Genomic DNA, 12,226 nt, shown 5'->3' with positions numbered 1-12,226 from the left:
CCTCGTATGAGGTATTACAACGGTCATTGTAAAACCTCCTGCGAGGTATTACAATGATCATTGTAAAACCTCCTGCAATCGTAAAACCTCTACCGAGGTTATTCCATAATGCGAAGCAACTGCAAGAACAATAGACAACATTGGCCATAGGTTTATAAATGGTGTTAGTACTTGCACATTGTCTGTTGTGTGTGCTCACTGTAGTCATCGTCCCCGGCACGGCACGGCTCGACTGGCTTTTCATATCACTTTGGAGTCCACGAACGACAAACGCCATCGTCAAGATAACCGCCATCAATATCAGCGGGAACAAGGTGCTGAGCATCGACGACAGTGACGTGTTTGACTGTTACACGGACCTCTTGAGAACCATCAACGAACGCAATAACATGTTGTATCAAGGACTTTGTTGGGCTACCTGCAAATCGAATGACATCCGTGTGGGAAGAGCTTTCACGCAAGACAAGCTCGATGGGATGCCGGCAGGGGACAAAGCCGTTGCTGAGGCGTACAGGAACCATTTTTGCATACCACTCGAGTTCGAGCTGCTCGAGGGACACATGCTGTTTTACTAGGCCGGGCTGGGCGAACGGTTGGAATACGAACTCACGTTCAATGACTACGGCAAAGTAATATTCATGCTGGACGGCACCGAGGCCAGCTACGTCATCGACAACATCTCTCTGGAATTTGATATTGTCATGAACCCGGAACTGGCCTGGCAGATTCGCACCCAGTACTCGGGTAAGCTGTCCATCCTGTACGATCGCGTGCTGCGGCACCGGACGATCATCAAGGAAAAGAGCAACACATTGTGGAACATCAACCTGAGCATGCCGGCTCGATCGATGAAAGGCATCTTGATCATTCCCGTGGTGGAATAGGAGCCGTTTTGAAGAAACAGCGAACTCACTTGGAATCCCGAGATCACAAAAGTGGAGGTGACCGTCGAGGGCATTCCTGGAAGTCTATGACGTCGTCAAAGAACTGAGTTTGCCCTACACGACGATTGGTGACTACCTGGAAAAACATTTCGCGCTGTGGGTGGACATGCTATCCACAGGCGATGATCGACTGCACGGGAGCAGGCGTCGCATCGACAACAGCAGCGAGGGGATCACCATCCAAATCATCAAAAAAGCTCAAACTGCAGGTAAATTAAACCTATATTCGTACATCATTATGGATGCGCAGATTAATGTAGACAATGGAAGATTCGTGCAAGCCTTCTATTAAGAATGTTTCAAGTAAAACATTGATCTGCCTCTAGAGCCACACTGCGCCATCGTGTGCGGTCAGACGGGATGTGGGAAAACCGTTTTTGTATTGGATATGCTGGAAGGGTACTATCAGGAGGTGTTAGATCATATTGTGATTCTTTGCCCTACTATTAGCGTGAATAAAACGTACACTAAGAGAGCGTGGGTGATGAATGATGCAGAGGTGTATAAAATCGACCCGAAGAGAAAATCATCAGGAAACAGTTGTACACCATCGTCCCCATGTGCATGATGAAGGACGACTGGCAACTCATAGGGAGGCTAAGAATTGCCACATGTGCGACGAACCCCTGAACGGGGATGTTGTTAGAGATCACTGCCACGTCATCGGTAAGTACAGAAGCGCCACTCACAACGCGTGCAACTTGAAGCTCAAAATCAATCCAAAAACCATCAAAATCCCCGTCGTGTTCCACAATCTCCGCGGTTACGATTCTCACTTGATCATGCAGGCCATCGCAAAGGTCGATGGCAATCTGACGTGCATCCCCAACAACATGGAAAAATACATCTCGTTCTCCTAAGACGGTCTGAGATTTATCGACAGCGTTCAGTTCCTGCTGTCGTCTCTAGACAGTCTAGTGAACGCAACGACCCGAACAACTTCGGAAGGGCGTCTTCCCATACTAGTACATGGACAACTGGTCCAAGTTCAACAAGACGTGACTGCCTCCCATCGACCGCTTTTACAGCAACTTGACTGACTCGGCTATCACCCAGGACGATTAAGAGCATGCTCTCAACTTGTGGAACAAGCTGGACTGTAAACATTTAGGCGATTATCACGATCTGTACTTGAAAACGGACGTGCTGCTGCTGGGCGACGTGTTCGAGATATTCAGAAAAATGTGCTCGAAACAGTACGGCCTCGACCCCGCGTGGTATTTCTCATCCCCCGGTAGCTCTAGGGACGCCTTGCTGAATAAGACCAACGTGGAACTGAAACTACTGACGGATTACGACATGCACTTGTTTGTGGAAAAAGGTCTGCGAGGCAGGATTTCCAGGACCTCCAAACGGTACGCCAAAGCCCACAACAAGTACGTACCCTGTCACGACTCGGGCATTTACCGACCAAACACATCCTCTATCTCGACGCCAACAACCTGTACGGCTGGGCCATGAGTCAGTATCTCCTCACCGTGGGATTCGAATTGGTCTCCTCAACCGATATCGACATGAATAGCATAGCACTGGATTCGAACAAAGGCTACATATTCGAAGTGGACTTGGAGTACCCCCGAGAATTACACGAATCGCACAACACCTATCCCTTAGCTCCCAAACGATTGATGGTGAACCCGGACTTGATGTCCGAATATCATCGAAACTTGCTGGGAAACAATAAGCCGGCTAACGTCGAAAAACTCATACCGAACTTGATCAAATACACAAAATACGTCGTTCACTATCGCAACCTGCAGCTGTACTTGTTGCTTGGAATGAAACTTACAAAAATACACAGGGCGCTCCAGTTCGATCAAAGTCCTTGGATGGAGCCCTACATCAGAACGAACACAGACTTAAGAAAGCTGGCCACCAGTGAGTGAGAGTGAGTTAAGATTTAAAGTCACATCGACAATATTTCAGCCATATCGTGACTAAAACTAGTTCTAAATTTATAATACATACATATAATATATAAAACCCTGTCAACAAAGGACAGTAAAACCACTAGATTATCACAGATTGAATTAAAACTAGCTAGCATATATCTTTAAAAGTAGAAAACTATTTTACAATGTAAAATACTAGAATATCACAGATATGAACATAAAACTAGCATGTCAAACTAAAAGATTTTAATTAAAGAAGACAATACAATATAAAACACTGGCTATAGATCGCCAACATCTGAAGGTAGATCACCATACTAGGCACCAAGGGGACTTACAGTGCCTTTGCTACCTGCATGGACCCTAGTTGGATTTACATCATCCCTTCAGCCGCTGGCGATTGTAGGACAAGTTTAGCCGAAATTTAAATGAACAAATATACTACGTTTAAAAATCGGGTAAGCAAAAAGTTAACTTTGAAAGTTTTGGGACTTACGTACCCTCTCAGGAGGACAATAATTTTACGCTACTTCAACCCCCTGTGAGGGTACAGCCACTAACAATCTCAGTTACTAATCTAAACTACCAATCTATTTACAAATCAGTTAACAAGTTTAATTCTTTTAAAAATGCAATAATTAAATGAGCACTTATATTACTAAAAAGATCCTTCAAAGTTTGTGATTTGAAATATATATCCCTTGTGATGGAATATTCAACACAGTCAAGCCGGACATGCTTGACCTTGATTCTTTCATCACAAGGGATACAAAACGGAGGATCCTCACCTTTTAATAGGTACTCGTGAGTGTATCTTGTGTGGCCAATACGACATCGACGTATGATGACTTCTTCAAATCTGGACTGACAACCCAAGTAGGTGTAACCGATATAGGGTCTGGCCACCAGTGACTTCGAGAAAAACTTGTACAAGCTCATGAACAATTCCGTGTTCGGCAAGATGATGGAGAATTTGAGAAAATGCGTTAACGTGAAATTTGTCAGATCCAGCGAGGAAGGAGGACTCAGGAAACTGATAGCCAGCCCGCATTCAACCGAAACAAGCTATTCAATGACGACTTGGCAGCGCTGCACATGAACGAAAGCCACATCAAATTCAACCGACCCATTTACGCGGGGATGAGCATCCTCGACTTATCCAAACACTTGATGTACGACTTTTACTACAACGAGTTAAAAAAGCAGTACAGTGACAAGTGTGAAGTGCTGTACATGGACACGGAATCCCTGCTGATGGAAATTCGCACAGAGGACGTGTACGATAAAATGAAGAATATCACCAGTGACTACCCTCAAGATCACCCTATGCACGACACCGCCAACAAAAAAGTGCTTGGCATAATGAAGGATGAATGCGCGGACACTCCGATCGCCAAGTACGTCGGCTTGAGACCCAAGCACGCTAGATTCAAGGAAGCCCTCTTCAATAATAAAACGTTCAAACACCAAATGAACATGCTGGGAAGCGACGGACACAGGATATACGGACTGACAATAAACAAGACGTCGCTGTCTCCCATGGACACGAAATGATGGATCGCCATCGACGGAGTCACCACTTACTGGTATGGGCACGTGCGTGTATTAAATAATTAAAACGCACACAATACATACATCATGGAGAAAAATTAGTACAGCCCACGCAGATACTGGAAAAGCGCGGACGCCATCCCAAAACTCGCCAAAGCAGCTCGAGTCTCGGAAGAGAAAGCCAAAGCTTAGCTTAAAGGTCACATGCAACGTAAAACACAACTTTCGTTATGGACTTACAGAAACAAATCGTCAAAAATGCAAATTCAACTTATAAAGTTGAAAAATAACGCGATGAAAAAACCCGCGCGAAATCGGAGTTCAAACGTTTCACTAATTTTTCCCAGACTTTTCTGGGTAAAACGGGTTTCAACAGCTGGGCTGCGCTCATAGCACGTGCGCAGTGAAATGGGTTCGCGCAACTTGGAAGCGGGTTGTCCGGTGGATACTCGGTGAAGGCTTTTGGTGTGAGCTATTTTTCTAATGTTTTGTTGATATCTCACAGGCGCGAGCTTTTTATATGTTATGACAGTAAATTAACTGTTTATATAATTTCACCACACGTTCTTCTTACCGAGTCACTTTCTCAGTTCGATACTTAAAAGCAATGTCATTATTTAGCGTTGACAGAATTTCTAACTGTGATATAGATATGTCGTTGTCACAGACAAAACTCAATGTCTTGTTTTATTGACACCTGTGTGTCTGCTAATGACAATATTTAATACACAGCTGCTATCACTGACCACATGCAATTTGAACTTAACACCAATCAGGCTATACACCATAAACAAAATGCATTGATTTATGGCCCGAGTTCGGTCTCTGTCACATTATGTAATTACACAGACAGGCAGGTGTGATACTTGAACACATGACATGTTATGATGTCTGTTGATTGCAAAATGTTATACACAAAAAATGAGCATGTATTTACAAAACCCAACATCTCTACATATACACACACAATAAGCCGTGAGGGCATACGCAAATGAACCAGCCGTTACACTTGAGTGCACACCCACCCGCTCTGACTGGGTTCGGTATCCCGGCTGCTTCGTTTCTTGGGAAGTAAACCGAAGTACACAATATTCCCCTTTTGATTTGCGATTGTACGCTTATAATTTTGTTTATATGTTTTTTCATAACCAGCAATGTATATGATATGTCACGAATAAGTGATAATTGTGTTTTAATTATGTTTCATTTTTTGGTTGCATGTGACCTTTGAAAAACAAACTATCAGGCAAGTTTAACTCGGTACATCCCGAGAAGAAAACTCGACATTTCGACCTCCTGTTCCTACCTCATGACAGTGTGAGGCGTAAAACCTACAAGTACGACCTGACAGTCGTCGACGTCGCCAGTTGCTACAGGAAGCCGAACCGTTGATGACCAAAGATTAGAACGAAGTCGCCAAAGCCTTAGAACGCATATACAATTGCAGTAGCTTGACCTGGCCTGCAGTATTGCAAATCGATCCAGGACGCGAGCCGTGTCTCCGCTGCGGGCCAAGCACAAAGTCCAGGTGAGACGAGGTATAGCGGGAGCTCACGCAGCCAAGATATAGTCGAGAGATTCAATCGCACCTTGGCTGAACGCCTGTTCTCACATCAGTACTCGCAGCATTTAACGGATCCCAAAAACAGAAACATAGTAGACACAATAGCTGAACGGGATTAGGGACTTAACAAAGGCTTTATTGGGAAAATTAAGCCTTTGGAAGGACCTGGTCCCGTTCTGCTATTGTGCATACCACTGGCTTTGGATCCTATAAAATTGTTTTCTGATATCCTCAATGACACTGCTGATCAAACTATACCCAAGCCCTTTGCAATTCCACATATTCGTAAACCATGGTTTACTAAGGACTGTAAACAGGCCAGAAAGAGTAGGAAGAAAGCTGAAAAGTATTTTCGCAGATATCCTACAGTTCATAATTTAGATACAGTGAAAATTTTAAATGCCAAGGCTCAACGCACTTTTAAACAGACTAAGAGTCAGTCTTGGAAGAACTATGTTTCCAAAATTAACTCCGGTACACCTAAATCAAAGGTGTGGAATATAATACAAAGAATAAAGGGCAAAGGTTCCAAATCTACTGTTCACCATCTGAAGGATAGTGATAATGTATTAACTGATAAGTCTGATATTGCCAATAAGATTGGTGAAACTCTCGCCAAACATTCTTCTTCGTCAAATTACGTCCCAGAATTTCAACAATATCAGTCAGTGAGTGAGTGAATATTTATCGTCACATCGGCAATATTTCAGCCATATCGTGACGAGAACAGATTATAATTAGAGTAAAGATCAATAAAATTAGAAATAAAAACCTGTTGACGAAGAAAAGTAAAACTACTAGTGTATAACAGATATCCATTTAAAACTAGTTATTAATTCTAAAATATTGGAGTGAGTGAGTGGCAATACAATATAAAAACAGGCTATAGATTGTCAACGACTGAAGGTAGATCACCATACTAGGGACCATGGGGACTTACAGTACGTTTGCTTCCTGCATGGGCCCTAACTGGATTACACCATCCCTTCAGCCGTTAGCAACGTAGACAAATCTAGCTAAAAACACACATATTCTACGGTTAAAAATAGTGGAGAGTTTCAATTTACTTTGAATGTTTGTGGACGTAGTATCCTCTCAGGAGGACAAAGTTATTAATTAAAACTTCCAATAGTTAATAAAGTGATGGTGCAGAGTAGATTTGGAACATTTGAAATTGGTGTACGAGAATTCAACTTGGAAACATACTTCCTCCAAGACTGACGCTTATTCTGCTTAAATGCACGTTGAGCCGTGGCATTTAAAATTTTAAGTTTATCTAACTTATGGACTGTAGGTTGTCGGCAAAATTACTTTTCTGCTTTCTTCCTACTTTTTCTGGCCTGTATACGTTCATTATTAAACCATGATTTACGAGTATGTGGAATTGCAGAGGACTTGGGTATACTTTGGTCAGCAATGTTATTGAGTATATCTGAAAACGACTGTTTAGGATCTTCGCTGTTTGGAGAAAAACATCATGTTTTAAGTGTTCAGTACATAGTGGTTTATATAAAGACTAATCAGCCCAGCCTTCTTGATAAAGGTGGATCATCACCAGTTCTTATTGCTTTGAGAATGGTGTGGAAGTGGGGCCTCATTTGGGGATCTCTCTCTCGTGAATGGGAGGAAGAGTTATTCCTCCGCTTTTCCTGTGAGGACATAAGCACCATGTCGATAGGTCCAAAGGGGTTCTCCAGATGAAGCTCTGAATGTAAAGGGGTGGTATTTGTAGGTTTTCAATTCAGTTTCTTTCCTTTCTTTCTTGACAAATGAGCCGTTTCTGGTTGTATATTAATTGTGTGCTGGTGTTTCAGACTGATTACCAGGTATTGACTGAGCTTGTGGGTAAGATTCAGTCTGAGTAGATGTTCCAGTTTGCCCAGAATCCCACACGTATGTTCGTTGATTCAATGTATAGTTTCACAGCATCAAGACTTGTTCCATGTGAGGCTTTAATCCGACAGGAAGCCACAAGATGTGATAAAAATAACTGAAATACTGTTCCGTGCAACACAAAATAAAATCCAACTCACTCACACACACGTTGACGCATGTTCATTCACACATATAATGCCCTTTAAAATCAAACACTAATAAAATCTACAATATTTCAGAATATTTTATTGAATATACACAGACATATATATATATATCATGCTCACACAAATTAACAGTACCCGTCTTTAGGGGTGACTATTGAGGGGGAAACAACTATTGCAATAGCGATAGTCTATTGCAAATCATTATTGCGACAGCGGTAGTCTATGGTGACTAACTATTGCATGAATTGAATTCAATGATTTGAAGTCATTTCCCAAATGAATGTATAGTTTATATGAACTAAAACAAGTTGAAGTAGTGTCAGTCTCTTTTAATAACTGACAAGAGGCTTGAAACAAAGATCAAGTAAACAGTTAAAACATAAACTTATTGTTATTCACAATTTCAAACTCCGAGTATCATGCCGTGTTTGCCGTCATGTTTTTTTAACAGGTAACAGGGGCGGACAACTCTTAATCAAAGTGAACGAATCTGGTACCTCCTGTATTTTGCGCTGCGCATTTGTCAACGGAAGGCAATTACTAAACTACCGACAGTCACACATACTATCGATAGGTTTTCGTTTCTACCATGGATTAATTGATATCGGAGACTCAACAATTGCAATCCATCTATAGTTCGATGCATCTTTACAGCCTTAGGCAGTCTTGTTCCCCAGAAGACGTCGCCACAAAAAGTGAGATACTCCCCGATATCCACCACACAGCCCATAAAACAACAACTAAGACTAATTAACAAGTGCTCACCAATGGAATGAATGAATGAATCTCTGTATTTCCTCCAGATTGTAGTCCGAAGATCATTATTCACATGTACATGAAATATTTACAGCAACATAATCACGGCAATATATTCACAACACATTCATATAGTCATATATACATGTACAACGAAAAATGAAATTCTAGAATGCACAGTTTAGTGAGGGAAGCAAGGAATATAGGTAACACAAAAACAACACAGAACAACGGGGTTGCAATGGTGCTGTGGAGAGGGACGATTCTTAAAAGGATGTCAGGAAAATGATAATTGGAAATACAGAGGGAGTCCGTGGGTTTGTTGGTAGATCTAGCTGTTGGACGTAAAATATGAGGTGTCAAAACAGCTTGAGACGAGGCTGATGATGTGTCTAGGTCTTCCATTTTGGTGTGGAGTCTATCATAATTGCGGAGGATGTCATGTCTTGTCGGGGAATGTTGGTGAATAGGTCGATGACGTCAAAGCTGACCATGATGCCTGTCAGGTTCGCATCTTTCAGTTGGTTAACAAAAGAGGCGGTAGTAATTAGCATCACGTCATCGTTAACTCTTGCACACAACGACGACCAAGTCTAACTGACAAGAGATGCTCAGTATCTGTTATTGCACGTCATAAGCTGCAGTGTGTACTTCACAACATAACGACTAAGAATTAAATAACACTAGTTCATCGATGTCTGTACCTACACGCTTTAAAGGAAGCATGTCACATTCTGCTATTGGTAACGGCTATATCACACTGTGTGAAATATACCCACAAGCTACACTTATGTTACTGGACAACCCTGTGAAACAAGAAAGTTATACACGTCAAGTTTTCCTTTACGATTTGCTATCATGGCTGCTGTGTCCCCATCCTTGTCCCTGGCGTTAATGTCGGCCAGGTTCTGTGAGAGGATGTACTTCGCCATCTCAACCCGTCCACCCCATGCGGCCAGATGAAGGATGTTGTTACCCTGATCATCCACTAACTGAGTTAGACCACCTTCACTCACAAGAAGATCAAACACCTTTCTATGTCCAAAATACGTCGCTCTCATCAATGGTGTCCTTCTGTACTTCCCTCTACTATTTATATCCACCAGGCCTTCTGATATGACATGCTGAACCATATCTGCATGTCCCCCGATTGAGGCATGATGGAGTATGTTGTCTCCGTCATCATCTACGTGTGACACATTAGCTCTCTTATTCACGAGGAACCCAAAAACGTCTTTGTGTCCCTTATATGCCGCCTTCATCAGCGGGGTTGCTCCCGTGTTTGTTCTGCTGTTAATGTCTACAATGTTTTGGGTAAGAATATGCTTCGCCATCTCAACCTGTCCACCGCTAGCGGCCAGATGAAGGATGTTGTTACCATAATCATCCACTAACTGAGTTAGACCACCTTCACTCACAAGAAGATCAAACACCTTTCTATGTCCAAAATACGCTGCTCCCATCAATGGCGTCCTCCCGTATTTTCCTCTACTGTTAATGTCCACCATGTTTTGTGATAGGATATGCTGAACCATACCTGCATGTCCCCCGATTGAGGCATGATGGAGTATGTTGTCTCCGTCATCATCTACGTGTGACACATTAGCTCTCTTATTCACGAGGAACCCAAAAACGTCTTTGTGTCCCTTATATGCCGCCTTCATCAGCGGGGTTGTTCCCGTGTTTGTTCTGCTGTTAATGTCTACAATGTTTTGGGTAAGAATATGCTTCGCCATCTCAACCTGTCCACCGCTAGCGGCCAGATGAAGGATGTTGTTACCATAATCATCCACTAACTGAGTTAGACCACCTTCACTCACAAGAAGATCAAACACCTTTCTATGTCCAAAATACGTCGCTCTCATCAATGGTGTCCTTCTGTACTTCCCTCTACTATTTATATCCACCAGGCCTTCTGATATGACATGCTGAACCATATCTGCATGTCCCCCGATTGAGGCATGATGGAGTATGTTGTCTCCGTCATCATCTACGTGTGACACATTAGCTCTCTTATTCACGAGGAACCCAAAAACGTCTTTGTGTCCCTTATATGCCGCCTTCATCAGCGGGGTTGCTCCCGTGTTTGTTCTGCTGTTAATGTCTACAATGTTTTGGGTAAGAATATGCTTCGCCATCTCAACCTGTCCACCGCTAGCGGCCAGGTGAAGGATGTTGTAACCATAATCATCCACTAACTGAGTTAGACCACCTTTACTCACAAGAAGATCAACCACTTTTCTATGTCCATAATACGCTGCTCCCATCAATGGCGTCCTCCTGTATTTTCCTCTACTGTTAATGTCCATTATGTCTTGTGATAGGATATGCTGAACCGTCTTTGCATGGCCCCCAACTGAAGCATGATGAAGTATGTTGTCTCCGTCATCATCAACGCATGATATATTAGCTCCCAATCTCACGAGGAACTCCAAAACGTTTCTGTGTCCTCCTGATGCAGCCTTCATTAGAGGGGTCTCTCCGTGATTCTCCCTGCTGTTAATATCAACACTGTATTGTGTGAGTATATCCTTCACGACACCCACATGCCCCCCTCTGCAGGCCCAGTGCAGGATATTCTCTCCGTAGTCATCCACGTGTGACAATTTAGCTCCATTGGACACGAGGAACTTCAACACGTCTCTGTGTCCACAATATACAGTTTGCAACAATGGAGTTGACCCGTACATTCCCTTACAGTTTATATCAATCATGTATTGTGTGACTACATCCTTCACCATACCCATATGTCCCCCTCTGCAGGCCAAGTGCAGGACATTGTCTCCGTATTGATCTATGTGTGATACATTAGCTCCTTTTATAACAATAAAGGCAAATAGCCGTCGATGTCCCTCTTGAGCCGCCACCATGAGTGGTGTCTTTCTGTGCTTCTCATCTCTACTGTTGACGTCAACTAAACCTCGGGACAGGATGCGTTTCACTCGGCCCAGGTCCCCGTTCCTACAGGCATCGTGGAGCGGGCTGTCTTCTTGAGTTTCCATCTTATCTTCTTTTTCTTGTGGACATCTTTCATGGGTGTTCCGCTTCTTATCTGTTGAATGTAAAGTTTGATTACAAAGCGGCAATTTGTTGGCATTTTAGAATGAATACTGTGAAATCACCTAAACTTAATGTGCCAGAAAATGTAAGTTGTGTAGTGTCGCCTCTATCGTAGGTTCAATGAGACATAGGTGTTCCGCTGATCATCTGCTGAATGTATGTTTTGATTAAGTGAGTGAGTGAGTTAGTTAAAATTTACAGTCACATCGGCAATATTTCAGCCAAAACTTGACTAAAACAAGTTTCAAATTAACCCTAAATACATGTAAATAATTAAAAAAACTGTCTACGAAGGACAGTAAAACCAACTAGAATACCACAGTATGGAGAATAAAACTAGCATATCTCTCTACAATTGGACGTCGAATTAGGACAAGACAGTATAAACATGGGCTATATATCGGAAACAACCGAAGA

At 42.6% G+C, this 12,226-nt stretch overlaps 1 protein-coding gene across 1 annotated transcript; it reads right to left on the bottom strand.

Moving 5' to 3' along the window:
• Positions 1 to 9,537: 9,537 nt before the first annotated feature.
• LOC124259958 (serine/threonine-protein phosphatase 6 regulatory ankyrin repeat subunit B-like) lies at positions 9,538 to 11,751 on the bottom strand. The gene has a single exon (XM_046694180.1). It carries the CDS (start codon positions 11,749 to 11,751, stop codon positions 9,538 to 9,540), a length of 2,214 nt encoding a protein of 737 aa, XP_046550136.1.
• Positions 11,752 to 12,226: the final 475 nt, after the last annotated feature.

This window comes from Haliotis rubra, unplaced genomic scaffold (genome assembly GCF_003918875.1).
Source record: "Haliotis rubra isolate DU_JTF1 unplaced genomic scaffold, ASM391887v1 Scf744, whole genome shotgun sequence".
Taxonomy (NCBI): Eukaryota; Metazoa; Mollusca; class Gastropoda; order Lepetellida; family Haliotidae; genus Haliotis; species Haliotis rubra.
The sequence above is the reverse complement of the archived record's forward strand: the minus strand, read 5'-3'. Positions and strand labels throughout refer to the sequence as shown.